Source organism: Colias philodice, chromosome 16 (genome assembly GCF_061535455.1).
Source record: "Colias philodice isolate Cphi_HAF_F1 chromosome 16, ilColPhil1 Martin Lab GWU primary, whole genome shotgun sequence".
Classification (NCBI taxonomy): Eukaryota; Metazoa; Arthropoda; class Insecta; order Lepidoptera; family Pieridae; genus Colias; species Colias philodice.
The window spans coordinates 6569122-6584108 of NC_143101.1; the positions used below are offsets into that span (position 1 = coordinate 6569122).

General features: G+C 34.2%; 1 protein-coding gene and 1 non-coding gene across 2 annotated transcripts in view; both read left to right on the forward strand.

The window, feature by feature from the left end:
• The window catches only part of LOC149481743 (midasin), a 32616-nt gene extending 17879 nt beyond the window's left edge, over positions 1 to 14737 (forward strand). Inside the window, exons 21-41 of the mRNA XM_089704670.1 lie at positions 318 to 535; positions 923 to 1102; positions 1413 to 1613; positions 1732 to 1946; positions 2146 to 2308; positions 2397 to 3550; positions 3661 to 3790; positions 3961 to 4090; positions 4192 to 4267; positions 4766 to 4985; positions 5078 to 5179; positions 5293 to 5460; positions 6387 to 6743; positions 7146 to 7320; positions 7553 to 7704; positions 11206 to 11331; positions 11595 to 11779; positions 12354 to 12562; positions 12919 to 13124; positions 13682 to 14035; positions 14348 to 14737. Coding sequence (XP_089560796.1) covers positions 318 to 535; positions 923 to 1102; positions 1413 to 1613; positions 1732 to 1946; positions 2146 to 2308; positions 2397 to 3550; positions 3661 to 3790; positions 3961 to 4090; positions 4192 to 4267; positions 4766 to 4985; positions 5078 to 5179; positions 5293 to 5460; positions 6387 to 6743; positions 7146 to 7320; positions 7553 to 7704; positions 11206 to 11331; positions 11595 to 11779; positions 12354 to 12562; positions 12919 to 13124; positions 13682 to 14035; positions 14348 to 14536 — 4910 coding nt within the window. The 3' untranslated portion in view covers positions 14537 to 14737. The remainder of the gene's footprint in view (positions 1 to 317; positions 536 to 922; positions 1103 to 1412; positions 1614 to 1731; positions 1947 to 2145; positions 2309 to 2396; positions 3551 to 3660; positions 3791 to 3960; positions 4091 to 4191; positions 4268 to 4765; positions 4986 to 5077; positions 5180 to 5292; positions 5461 to 6386; positions 6744 to 7145; positions 7321 to 7552; positions 7705 to 11205; positions 11332 to 11594; positions 11780 to 12353; positions 12563 to 12918; positions 13125 to 13681; positions 14036 to 14347) is intronic.
• On the forward strand, positions 12221 to 12297 carry TRNAP-CGG (transfer RNA proline (anticodon CGG)). Its single transcript is given in 2 exon segments — positions 12221 to 12257; positions 12262 to 12297. It is a non-coding gene; the product is annotated as a tRNA-Pro (tRNA).
• Positions 14738 to 14987: the final 250 nt, after the last annotated feature.

Here is a 14987-nt window from a genome sequence, read left to right on the forward strand (position 1 = left end):
ACATGAAATAGTGACAACTATAATAAAAACTATTCATCCACAAAAATATTAAATCAAAAGTTACGTCTAACAGTATTTATATGACAATACTTAATAAGGGTAGAATTGATAGGGGTAAAGCATGATCATCATTGTTTCATAAATTAAATTGTTGAATATTTAATTATACCTTCGAATATGAGGAATCATTGTTTATTCACATGTGAAGTAACTTGCGTTTCCCGTTATCATTTGTTATAGTTGAAGGGTCACTTAGTTTTTATTTAATTTCGTAAAGACGTTTCAAAATTATATTAAACTTGATTATCTATTTTCAGATGAACTATTGTCAATACTATGGAATATACACAACTACTTTTCACAATTTTCTCCTCAAGTGAGTGCGTTCTTAAAAGAAAAACGGGCACCGATTGAGAAGAAATTACGTGATTTTGTGAAAATATGTACTTGGGACAGGGATCTTAGCTATTGGAGTGTGAAGGATACAGTTGATAAGGCTCACAAGGCTTTACACAAACATTGTAAAGAATTTGAGGTTTGTTTTTTTCTCTTTTCTGTACTAAAGTGTTATTTAAAGGAATATTACGTGAGTTAAAGGTTTGTGTAATAATATTCACCCACAGTATTGTGTACATAACTACGGTTGGATAGAAAAGAGTTTTGTTTCGATTGACTGCAGTTTATTTACTATTCTTATTTAATTTTGTAATGTTGAGTTTCCTTTAATTCATCATATAAACCCAGGTTACCAAACGGCATTAAAATAACGTAGTATTCACTATTCATATTTTCTCGTACCTTCGAGAAATTTCTAACCCTGTTAGTAGATACTAGTGGCAGGTCAAAGCCGCTAAATGTCTATGTATGTTTCATTAAACTACACGTGTTAAAATTTATAATACCTATCGTATTCGTCTTCTAGAAAGTTCTATTGGAGAGCGTATCCAGCCTGCTAGTGGATACTAGTGGGGAAGTTAGCGAGCACGTGGGCATTTGGGATAGACCGAAGCGTGTGGCCGCTAATAGTGCCCATAACGCGCCCGCTGGCGGCGCCTATATGATTGATCCGTTGATACATATCGTGCTGGCGAGGAATGTTAAGGTAATTATATTTTATTTAAGTTTTAAATTGAAAAGTGTTCGTATTTTAATGTTATGCTAAAGTTATGTAAAATTGTATGTGCTTTAGAAGTTTAGCATGACGTTTATTAATTCTTGCTTACGTTTATATATTATAATGGTTATAATTGATATATTTTCATGCTAGCCATATCCATACGAGAAAAGGATAAAGGTAATTTGCATCCTACATACTGATAATAATAAGTAAAAATGTATAAGGTATCTTGTCTACTTTTTGGCACCCTTAATATTAAAAATATTTATGAGCCATGTTTATATCTCATTTCTAGAAATACTTAGATCAAGCCGATCAACCATGCATACTTATACCCGAGACGAGCTTATTATCGAAAATACCTAATTTGCTCACTAAGGCGAAACAGCTTTGTAAAGATACAATGATTAATACCGGATATCCGTCCTTAGTGCAAGGACTTGACGATTTCATAACGCTAGTTATAGAAACTAGCACACACTTAGGCTCGCTAGAGGTACGTATTCTTTTCCTACATTTGATTAAAAGTTGTTTGTATTTGGTAAATAATTACTCTTTTTTAGAATTCCGAATTAAACCTATGACATATTTACGATGAAACTAATAATTTGTAGGTGGACACCTCAGCTCCAAAAGACAGGCAGAAATCGCAAGCGAAGAACATTGTCCAACAAAAACGAAAAGCGCTCGCGGATCTATTCAAATACCTTGCGAAAATGGGACTAAATTATCGCACTGGTTTGGTGATATTAAGTGCTTCTGAAGAATTGTGTGACTTCACAATACCTCCAGTGGATTTGGACGCAGCTATGAGCTATTTGAAGAATCGGTATGTTTCATAATAAGAATGTATAACTATGGTTCCATATAATATCGGGTAGCTATTATTGCTTTGCTTTGCAAAATAATTGAAATCTCATAAGAGACCCGTGTGAAAATCGTTTGCCATGTTCTTAGCTAATCCTAATCGCACATTTATTTTTACAGAAATTGCTCAGTATTTACTTATTCTCTCAAATTTTTTACAGACGTTGCGATCAAACACTCTCCCTACTTTGGTCGGGATGTGAAAAGTATTTCCAGAAGAACATAGCAAGACATCGTTTAATGACAGCGGCTTTGCAGACGCCGCACGCTGACCTCGGTATACAGAATATAGAGCGCTGTAAAGGTTTTGCTGCTCAACTTATGGTATGTATTTATCAGTATATTAACAGTTACTAGAAAATAATTATTACTTACAATTACACTTTATTAAAATAAATGTATTTCTTTTCAGAAACTAACAAACAAACAGAAGAAAACAATAGCGAAGTATTCTAGATACATTTGTGACCTACGATCCGTTGCTACAAGTATCACTAATGTTCTCGAATTAGACGATCTCGTTAATGTGTTCACACTTAATGATAAAATTGAAGTTCTCTCTGACTGTTATGGCAATGCATCCATTCTTCTCGATCAATTTAGTATTGTGCTAAAATCGTTGCCTCAAAAAGGATTAAATGCAAACTGCGAACCAGAATTTGACAGACTACTATCGAATTCACTTTTACCTCACTGTTATAGTGACAGTGACGAATGGAAGGAATTATACAAGAAAATTAAAGCGATTATCTCTTTAGTTGATAAACAAAGAACAGCTTTAAATAAACTGACAAATGCAGTTCCTAAATTCCTGGGAATCTATGATCAAATTCCCATGGTTTCACAAGTTCACGTAGATACGGTAAACGATGGAGTAATCACTTTAGGAATATTAAAAGAAAAAGTGAAAGCTATTCTGGAAGAATATAACTTTGAATTCAAATATAATGTTACTGAACAAGGAAAGTCGCATCATCCAATACTATGTTGCTTAGAAGATTTAGAGAACTACCTTAACAGTACAATGCAAAAAATCCGTAAAATAGATAAAACCATAGATGTAGCATTGGAAGAGAATACCAAAGAAGGATTATTCAGACAAACCGAACATATTGTAGCGAATATGCTGTTGATAATTCAATCTCTATATAAGAAACACTTACCTGTTGAAAAGAGCATGGATAATGTTGACGTTTTAGATGCAATTGATGAAATCATTGATGAAGAAAATAAGGAAAACAAGGATAAAGAAGAATCCAAAGAAATTCTTGAAGACAAACATTTGAAAGATCTCTTACAGGATAAACTTTCATCTGATCGCAAAATACTACAATTAGAGGTGTTGACTAGTAAATTAAAGACTTTGGTGCTCGATTTCATTCAATACATTTCGGCCAAGAAATATATTGAAGATGTTAAAACAGTTTTAATGAGGCTAGTGCCTATACTTGAACAAACCGTACTTTTCATTCAATACTTCGTGGCTCAACAGGTTGCAGTACACAGAGTGTCATGCAAAATGCTATCTGTTTTATTGAAGATCTTCTCAGACCTAGCCACAAAAGGGTATGTTTATAATATTTATATACGATAGTTTAAACAAAACATTCTTTTGAAGTCTGCATACTTACGATAAAAACAACGAATTCTAATACTTATTCATTATTTTTTGTTAGATTCTGCAAGCCATCTGATCTAGATATGGATGAGGGTGATGGAGAAGGTGGTCCAGGAAAACTATCAAGTGGTATGGGACTAGGCGAAGGGGAGGGGCAAAAGGATGTATCTGAGAGAATTGAGAATCAGGTAAATTTGATATTTCTCGGGATAAGTCTTAGGACGAAACATCAGGAAGCATAATACCATCAATAAATCGCATTTAAATCCTAGCAAAACACAAAAATGACTAATGAAATAATATTATTATCTTGCATTTTTTAATAAATGCTAAAAATATACTACATGTTTTTGATTAGGATCAATTAGACGATGCTCATAAACCAGGAGAAGAAAATAAAGACGAGGACCGTGATTGTAAGGAAGAAGAAAAGGGGGTTAATATGACGGATGATTTTGATTCACATTTACAAGATGTAGAGCAAAAAGGTACCCAAATATGATTTCTTAAGAAAATAACTCATGTAAAATGGTTTGTATGTAAAATGATTGTAAATATTTTATAACTTATTCTGAAAACAAAATTTCAGAAGATGATTTGGATCAAGAAAATGACGATGATGATGCTGATAAACAAATGGGCAATACAGAAAATGCTGCAGACAAGTACGTTTGATTCTTAAAAAGTCACATAAGTCAATGCATAAGTCTTGGTTAGGGAGCCAGGTGCAAATTTGGTTAACTATTTCCTCTCAAGAGATAATTCGTCAGACGCATGAGAGTATAGAATGAATGAATGTATTTTTTTTCCTATGTGCGTGGGAGGCTACAACCGCTCTTCCCCCCAACCGAGCTCCAGCTGACGTTCACGAGGCTTCATAATACTATACTTTGATGCATTTTACTAATTACCGCTTGAGAGGAACTTGGTCATAAAATCTGCTGCTGGCTCCCGGACCATCTTTAACTGTGCAATTTGGAGCAGTTCACAGAAAAAGATTTGATATTTAAGATACAAAATAAACTTTTTTTATGTTATCTTTAGATAACTCGTTTTCCAGTTACAATCTTTAAGACGAATTAACTCTTTCTCCCTCTATTTGTATTAAGCTAAGCAATATTTATTAGCATTATAATGTATCATATTATGCATTTTATCTAAAGGTTAGATCAACAAATTTGGGGTTCAGAAGACGAAGAAGACAATGAAGAAGAATCTAATAAGAATAACAAAGAGGAACGTGGAAAAGGCGAAAGTACCGGAGAAAAGGAGATGAGCGCTAAAGATCAGGAGGAAGGAGTCGATGATGGTGATCAGGGTAAAGAGAAAAAACAGAAGAAAGACATCAATGAAATTAATGAACCCGAAGTTGATGATGATCACGTGAGTTAAAGTTCATTAAAATTGAAATGAAGTATTGTGAAAAAAATATTTTGAAATTTAATGGTTAAATTAATGCAATTTATATTTTATAGGCTGATCCGTACCATGGAAATCCACAATCGTATCCCGAGCCAGAAGATTTTGAAATGCCTGAAGATATGAATGTTGATGGTGAGCAGGCTGAAGAAGATAAGGTTAGTAATATTATATTGAAATTTAAAAACTTTTTATGTAATTGAAAACATGTGTTATGTATGTATGTGTTTTCGTAATTTATTATTAAGTATTTTATTTTAATTTTATTTAGGAGGGTGAAACGGAAACGGAAAATCCATTCGATATTGACGTGATGAAAGAGAATATTCCAGAAGAAGAACCTAAAGAAACAGAAGAAAAGGAGGAAAATAGAAATGGTTTGGATGTTTCCAGTGACGAGGAGGGTGGTGCTGAAGGTGTTGATGACGGCAATAAAGAGGTAATATTGTATTCAGATTAATAATCTATGAGTTCTTTTTCAAACTCAAACTCAAACATTTATTTATTCAATTAAACTTCTTGGAGAAGCACTTTTGAAACGTCAATACATATTTTTTACATTTACCACCGATTCGGAAAGCAGTATCTATGGAGAAGAACCGGCAAGAAACTCCATAGTTGCTCTTTTAAATCATATCAGTATTACAATTTAATTTTACAAAATATGTAACTGTATATTATCATAATATGCCAGAGAACTGTCCTGTGGTTTTTACGCGATAACCCTCCATGGGTTTTTATCTTCCATATATTCCTTAATGCTGTAATAGGCTCTCTGAACTAATACGTTTTTTACATAATTTTTAAATTTAGCACTACTAAACTCTTTGATACTATGAGGAATTCTGTTGTAAAAAAGTATACCTTGGCCCATAAATGAATTTTTAACTTTAGCTAGACGATAAAATGGCATTTCAATTTTATTTCTGTTCCTTGTGCCATAACAGTGTCTATCTCCTACTCTTGTGTGTAAGTCTGCGTTTTTGTGTACATATAAAATGTTATTAAATATATACTGTGATGGTACAGTGAGGATACCAGTATTCTTAAAGAGATCTCTTAGTGAGTCCCTAGCACGTAAATTATATATAGAGCGTATGGCTCTTTTCTGTATTATAAATATAGTTTCTATATCTGCAGCCCTGCTCCATAGCAGAATTCCATAGGACATAATGCTATGAAAGTAGCTAAAATAAACCAATCTAGCCGTGCCGTTTTGTAATTACAATGCATATAATACGGCAATTTCTAATTCATCTGTTGTAATTTAAGCTATAATATGTTCTACACTTACATAAAACTTCGCAGACACTGCATTTTTAACAAGAAACAATATTTTTTTATAATACAATTGACATTTTGCAGAAAGAGGACAATGGAGAAGAGAAACACGATGAAACGTCAGAAGAAAATCAAGAGAAGGAAGATAATGATGACGAACAAAGTAATGCCGATGAAACCATGGAAATTGATGAAACACAACCGGAAGAAGAGCAGCCAGATAAACCAGATGATAAGGAAGAACTTCCACAAAACCCAGAGGGAATAAACGAAGATGATAAAGTAGAAGAGAAACAGCATGAAGCCAATCCACAAGCGAATCCGTCTAATGAGGACCCGGCTGCTGCGGAAAAGGCTGAGAATGCGCAAATGGATAAAGGAACCAATGATAATGTTGAGACTAACGCAGAACAAGATAAGGATGAGGAGGCCGCGCCTTATGTAAGAAGATTTAATTTTTTATATTATATTTAAACTTGTTTAACGTTCATTATAAAAATTCTTATTTAGATTGCTGTTCAAGGTAATTTTACAAACTATTGACACGATCGAAAAAAACAATCTATCTATTAATAATATTTAGAATGGTATATCACGATTGATAATAGGTTAGACAGTTACTCATGTAAAGCAATATTAAATTCCACAGATTCGAAATAACTATTTTTTGGCAGTGATTTGTAGCCATACTTAAATGATTAATATGGAGGCTACAAGCCAAGGGTTTCAGAACTGGTAGATAATTGTACTGTTTAATAAATAAAATGACGATAAAAATACGACAAAAACGGATTAATTAATTACGTACCTAATACCTATGTATTAATTATGTCACAACAACAGGAACAAGTACAAGAACAAGTGGGTGACGAGAAACAGTCGACGGGTCGGTCGGAGTTGGACAAGAGTGATAAGGGACATCGCGGTGAGAAGCAAGCGGCCAAGTCAGAAGCGTCTCATGATACGCAGAAGAAACATGAAAATAAGCCTGGAAAGACCGATCAGGAAAGAACGCTTGGTAAGTTTGTTTTAATTTTAATGGATTGTAAAAATGAAAGTGGTTGATGCTAGGAGGAGTTTTTGCACTTATATATTTTTTAATTAAATCGTGTATGTAAAACTTACATAGGAATATTAGTAAGTCCAACATAATACGGTTACATATTCTTGCTTTGGTTAGCGCTACAATATACTCAAATAATGGCAAAATTTTAATTGATGGATCTTTATACCCATTTAATTCGCTACAGGTGAAGTAAATGAAAAGAAACATAAAAAAGCGCACACACTGAACGTGGAACGTGAAGACGCGGAAGAAGAGGGCGGTGATAACGAAAGGGAAGACGACCAAGAGGCGGACGCCTATCAACACGTGAAAGAGGCCAAAAAGGATGATCTACAGGTATAATACTGCATGATAAATAAATAAAACTAATTCGTCGTTTAGGTTTTGTTTTCGTGCAATATGCATTTTGCGTTTCTCTTCTTACACCTAAAGAGATGTTTGATAAAATATATTTTATCTCTACCCTTTAAATATAATTATGCAGTACTGGCCGATTAAGGAAAGCTGGCATCTTCAAAATACTCACAGTTATGCAATTTTACTATACAGTATGTTCAAAAATAAATACGATTCTAGTTTAAGTGTAGACTTGAATTGTAAAATGGGTGCGTTGTAGATAATATTAAGACCCAATTTCACCAATATTTTCTAAATCAGACATTTATTAATCGAGCTTCAAATTAAACATGTATTTTAACATCGTTGTCAACTCTACAGGTCCCAAGAAGGAAATCTAACAGCCGATTATCAAATCGACCATTAACTGAGCGACTCACTCAATCATTCATTCGTATTTTAAACCGCCCGAAACAAAATGTCATAGTTGACAATGCCATAGTTTCGCACGTTGGGGCTATTTGTTCTAGTTGTATAATAACTGTCATGTTTGGTAATTCAACTAAATTGAAATGTTCTAACACAGTATACAATTTAATAATCATGTAGAAACTTTTACGTTTGCTGGTTTATATGTCAAACGATTTGGTCGTTACCATGGTTACAAATGTTTGATGTTATTTGGAGATTGTTTTGTTGTGATTTTTCTTGTGTTATTTTAATTTTATTTTGAGTTGAATAAATACAATAATGTTGAAGAAAAATTGCGGTTCAATTTCACTTGGTCGAAGGTAAACTGGATCTGGTTGAAATTACGAAAAAAAATTCGGAGTCCGAAGGAAAGTGCGAGAGATCTCATACTAGAAGAGCAATTAAAACAAGAAAAATAAAGACAAAGCAGCAAGATACATTTAAAGTAAATTAATAGTAAATTCTTGTTTGTAATAACCTAGTATCTAGTTGTTATAACCTATTTATTGAATGATGTTGATAGGTACAATCTAAGGGTACAATAAAAATGTTTTATAAAAACACAAGTTTTATTTATTTAGGTAACATGAAAAATTACATATTTCTATAACAATGTCACATTTAAATTAAATTAGGATCATCATCATCGTCAGCCCATATACTTTCTCACTGCTGGGACATGGGATTGGTAGTGCTAACTTAAACTTAAACACGGTAAGGGATCAGGTCATTATCCACCACGCTATCTTATGATATGTCGGTTTCCTCACAATGTTTTTCACCACTGAGCCATCACTGCACTGCACTACAATAAGCAGTTGGTCTGTAGGTGAAACTGATAGATTCCTAAAACAGAATTTAAAATTAAGATAAGTACATTTCATAATCATGAGGAGGCCTGAGCCTTACCTGAGTAGTGGTGAAGTTTACATTTTAAGTACATACCTATATTGGTATTCAATACTAGATTTGACATGACTCACAGGATTATTATCGTTTAATTGAAAATAATACAGTATGTAGGAAGGAACCTTTTATGCACATAAATATAAATATTACCTCACGAGATAGTTTTACTTACAGATCCGACGGTTATTCGAGTTTATCTTCAATTAATTGCAATACTTCCAAAACCGATTGTTTTGATAAACGAAATCTTGTACTAAAATCAACATCATCATATTCTTCGAAACAATGACGACGTCTTTATAAATTCTGGGCCGTCGCGGTCGCACTATATAATCCAAATTATACAAATCATCCAACACATCTTCATTTACAAAAATAAAATAGTATGCAGAGTCCATCTTGACAGCAAGAAAACTTCAAATCATTTTTTCTAATCGCTTGTTAAAAATTTAAAGAGCCTCTATGCCACGGGTTAAATATAATGCCGTGTTAAGGAAACTAATCCTCGATTAGGTCATGGTGGGACACTCCCTTACATTGATGTCCCGTTAAAAGAGTTAACAGCGTGTTAAACTAACTAACAGAGCTTGATGAAACTGGGCCTAAAGCTCTCATAATCACTACATAGTATAAAACAAAGTCGCTTTCCCTGTCCCTATGTCCCTATGTCCCTATGTCCCTTTGTACGCTTAAATCTTTGAAACTACGCAACGGATTTTGATGCGGTTTTTTTTAATAGATAGAGTGATTCAAGAGGAAGGTTTATATGTATAATAACATCCATTAAATAGTGTAGAAGTACTGTTATTTTTGAGGTTTCTAATGTGATGTCGTAAATAATTACATTTTTTCCGCTTACATTGCAAACGCAGGCTGAACCCTACGAGTTTTATCAAAATAATGTACTAAGTATTGTACACATTGAAAAGGTCAACAGAAAAGTCCGCGATGGTATATGTCTATCTCTTATGGATAACCCACAATAACTTTTTTTTGTCATTTACTTTTTGCGACAAATAATGGCTAATTTTCGATGCGATTTTAACCAATACAGCATTAATCCTTAACCAATTAAATACCTTGAGTGCATTGTTCATTTAATATAGATCTATATGGTCCTTTACACCGTATGATTTAAGTGAATATTTTCGAAGATATTACAGATTTAAAAATTGCGGGACGTAGCGTTTGCGGCGATACCAGCCGCCCGGCTATCTATTTTTACCCGTGCGAAGCCGGAGCGGGCCGCTATGTTTTTATCATAGAGATGTTTTTATATACAACGTTCACAGTTTTTCTGTAGTGTATTTAGTATCAGCATTGCACCCGTGCGAAGCCGGGGCGGGTCGCTAGTTTATTTATAAAATTACAATTTAAAAGTAACTCAATCGATGAACTTAATTATTTATTCTCATAATCAATTGTAAAATAGTATTGATAATCATTCAATTATCAAATAATAATTAAATTTAATGTCATATTCAAAATAACGATATAAACAATACAAATAACACATGCGCTCACTCCCAATACAATACAATCGAAACCCTAGCACGTAAGAGATAAGGTTACATTACAATAAAAGCTGTATTGTTCAGCTATGTATGAAAATTTTAACTAACGGCGTTTACATTTTGTTTACAAAACATATTAAAATGATTACATAATTTAACCTAGGTAAAGTAAAAAAAAATATTCTAATCCGCGTGCCGCGAAGTAGTTATCTCGTCGAATATAGTTAGTAGCATACCTAACGCCTTTGTTTAAATTACATCACCCTGTATTTATAAACAATTGCAAAATAAAAACAATAATTGTCCCCTTCACTCTCATAAGCTAGTCTGCGCGCGAGAGAGACTGGCAGACTTTTCATGATGCGTACAGCGTATGCAGTATGACGTCACGCCGCGCGCGTCTTCATAGACACTACACATGTGCAATGTGTAAATGTGTTTACGTTCCAGCTCTTCTTAATCGGCCAATATGGTATAACAATGAAAATCTGAAATTCAAACTGAGATTATTATGCGTGTATGTATCACATGCATGTCACGTATATTGACAAAAACAAATTGTATATTCAGATTATAACTATATTTTAACAATTTTTTACTCTTAAAGGCGGTAGACGCAGCCACAAAAGAGCAAGCGGACGAACAACCTAGTTTAAAGCAAGATGAGGAGGACGCTGATAAACTGAAGGACGATGAAGAAGTTCCCATGGATGTTGAAGAAGATGATATTCAGGTAAATATAATATCTGTACTTATATAAAGTATGAAATTACAATTAGTTATTAGTAGGTTATTAACTTGACACAATATTAGACTGACGGACACCTACTGCCTTTACCTTTCAACTATTACACAATGCAAATAGCTATTTATACGATTTCGACTCTATTTTTAAGGTTATACAAATTTTATGTTTTCATTGACTAAGCTATTAGAAATGTGACCTTGATTTATTAATTTTCCATATTTTATATTTGTGTTACAATGTTTTTTCAGGTGGAAAAATCTGAAGAAATTAAACCGGAAAAAATGAAGAGCAACAAGGACAAAGACGAAGAGAAGTCTGGGAATAAAAAGGATGGTGGGGAGGAAACCACGGGAGAAACTGGTCTGGAAGTAGAAGGCGATGCCGTGCTTACTACCAGCGTACCACGGGGACGGGATACTACTTATCATACTAGGTAATACTTAAATTTTTTTATGTCATAAAAAATGTACATTCATTTGTGGAAAATGTACGAGGCAAATTTGTCGCGCGATTTGCATTCTATTATTGATCCGTTCCTATAGATTGTAGCTCAATATTTTATAGTCTTATTACCACATGCATTGAATTCTTATTAAATGTATTCAAATTTTTTTTTTTAACTCTAGTAGATTTCGTGTCGAAATGCATTGTTATTGTTAAAATACTGAAAAAAAAATATCAATGGTTCGGAAATCAGTTTCTGAAAAAAGCCAAAGAGGGAGAAACTGTATAATAGTTGCTCTTTTAAAATGATATCAATGTGAACAATTTTTTTTAGGTCTAACACACAATAAAATTTCTCTATATATCTTCGCGGTGTGTCCCTTAGACACATAAAACTGAGAGAATAGAATAAATTCGTTGCTCTGGCGGGTCACGAGTGGCCGAGTTGGTCAGGCATCCGCCCCGGAATGGCGCGAAAGGATGCGGGTTCGAGTCCCGCCTCGTGATCGAATTTTTTCTAATCTTTATAAATTTATATAAAATATTCTTTTGTATTGTACCAGACTCGATGACTCATCCCATCCAGCGGAAGACATATCAATGGAGCAGTACATAAGCATGCGAGATTGGATACAGTCGGGTGGAGTAAAGAGCGGAGTACAGTCGAGTGCAGTGTGGAGAGCCGCGTGGCGCGATACTGCGGCCGCGTCTCGTGCGTTATGTGAGAGGCTACGGCTTGTGCTAGAGCCAACTGGACGGTCGCGTAGAGCGGGTAAGTGATGGGTATAATCGCGTACATATATTTAAGGAGAAATATTGTACTTCCCTCCTGTTTTTGAAGCGCTAACTAATAGTGATATTTTCGTATATGTGTATCGTGCGTATAGGACACTCGAGTATCGAATCGAAGCATCGCTCCACTGGGCATGTTTGGTACAGTCGCGTGCAGTATTAGCGTAAATGAAAACGGGCGCTACCGTACAGCTAAAGTTCGAATTTTGTATACAGATAAAATGAGGCTATTATCCATTCTTATCCTCCATCATTGTTTTCTGCGCATCGGATCGTACGATGTTCATACGATCACTCAACACGCTATGTAATAAACTAATGTTATTTAATTTCCAGGTGATTTCCGCACGGGCCGTGCTATAAACATGCGCCGCGTGATACCATATATAGCATCTCATTTCCGGAAAGATCGAATTTGGTTGCGCCGCACAAAACCCGCGAAACGAGAGTATAAGATCGCTATAGCGGTGGATGATTCGAGTTCTATGGCGGATAATAGGAGCAAGGAGCTTGCTTTTGAAAGTTTGGCTCTTGTATCGCAGGTAAACAAAAGTTGTGTTGGATACCGAGCTCTATATTTATAGATTTTGGAAAAAAATCATAGACTGTGTGTGTATACTTTAAGTGACATAGGCCATCTTATTTTTTGTTTATGTGTCGGATTAACTCCGCTAGAGAAGTACGAATGGGTCGAGATAGACATGAGTAGATACAACATTTTCCATGTAATTATTATCAATCACAATCGCTATTTATTATATAAACGATCACTGATAAGATGAGGTTGATAATTATTTGAACTTTTGAAGTGTTACAAGAAATAACAAGGAAATTATTTTTATTATCATTTGATTGTAATAAAAAAATCCTAAATTATATTTTTGACGTGACAACGTCTTATAATTCGATAGAGCCGGCTGCACGCACGAAAAAACATGACTCATGCGGCGTTACCTCGCTCTGAGGCGTTCCGTTAGGTTTGAAGTGCAAGCGAGAGAGCGGAACGAGCGACAAAGAAGCACAATTGAACGTTGTCACATTCAATTATCGTCAGTAAACCGACTTAACAGACAACCAATTTTTTTTTCTCCATTTTCAGGCTCTAAACCTCCTCGAGTCCGGCGACCTAGCCGTGCTCAGTTTCGGCGAGAAACCGAACCTCCTGCATTCCTTCAACGAACAGTTCTCAGAACATTCCGGATCGAATATTCTAGAACAATTGCGGTTCGAACAAACTAAGACGAAAGTTGCACAATTATTGGACTTCTGTAGTGTTATGTTCGATCAGCAGTCTGTAAGGAGTGATGCGGTTAATGCGAAGTTGTTAGTGATAGTTTCGGATGGGAGGGGAATATTTTCTGAAGGAGAAACAAAGGTCCTACAAGCTGTGAGGAGGGCGAGACAGCAAGGCATATTTTTGGTGTACGTGATCATTGATAACCCGGATAATAAGGTAATGTCTATGGAAATAATGTTTATAAGTTTTTAATTGTAAATTTTCAATGAAAAAAATTAATGTGTTAGTAACCGGGAGAATTAGTCAATTGATGTTTGTTTATATTTGAAAATAATTTGTGATATAGTTTTCTGAACTTCAAATCTAATAATATTGATCAAAGTATGTTGGTTAGTTAGTTGAGCTTATTAAATTCGTAAATCAGTTTTATGCAATTAAAAAGTTACAGAAATGTACGGTTTACTGAAGGGTAAGGGTGATTATCTTCAATAATAAATTCCCTTTTTAACATACTTCATGTTGTTTCAGCATTCTATAATGGATATCAGGCGACCACTACTGGACCCAGTGACGAACACACTTTCAGGATTCATATCATATCTAGATACATTCCCGTTCCCGTTCTATCTCATTTTACGAGACATGTCCGCTTTGCCCACTGTCCTAGGCGATGCTCTGAGACAATGGTTTGAGTTGGCCGCTAATACATCCAGTTAAATATAAAGAAAATATATATTATATTATGTGTTAGTCATAAGTAAAGTCAGATTTTCTTTATACACAAGGAAATAAATGTTTCTATATTTTTTTCTTATATTCTTGCGTTTAAGGTATGGTCTAAGTGTACAAAGTAATCAGTAAGATAGAAAATTATGTTTTGATTTACATGTTCTGCAATAAAGTGTTTTTCTCTAATAATGATGTTTTTTATTTCCTACCATGTCACCATTCTTGTTCTGTATCTTTTATGAATTGATAATAAGAACATAATATTATGTTTATTCAATATCATTTTGCTAATTTTTACGAATAGTTTAAAGTTATCTCCCGAAAATCACTACATAGTAACAACAACAAACAAAGTCGCTTTCTCTGTCCCTATGTATGCTTAAATCTTTAAAACTACGCAACGGATTTTGATGCGGTTTTTTTAATAGATAGAGTGATT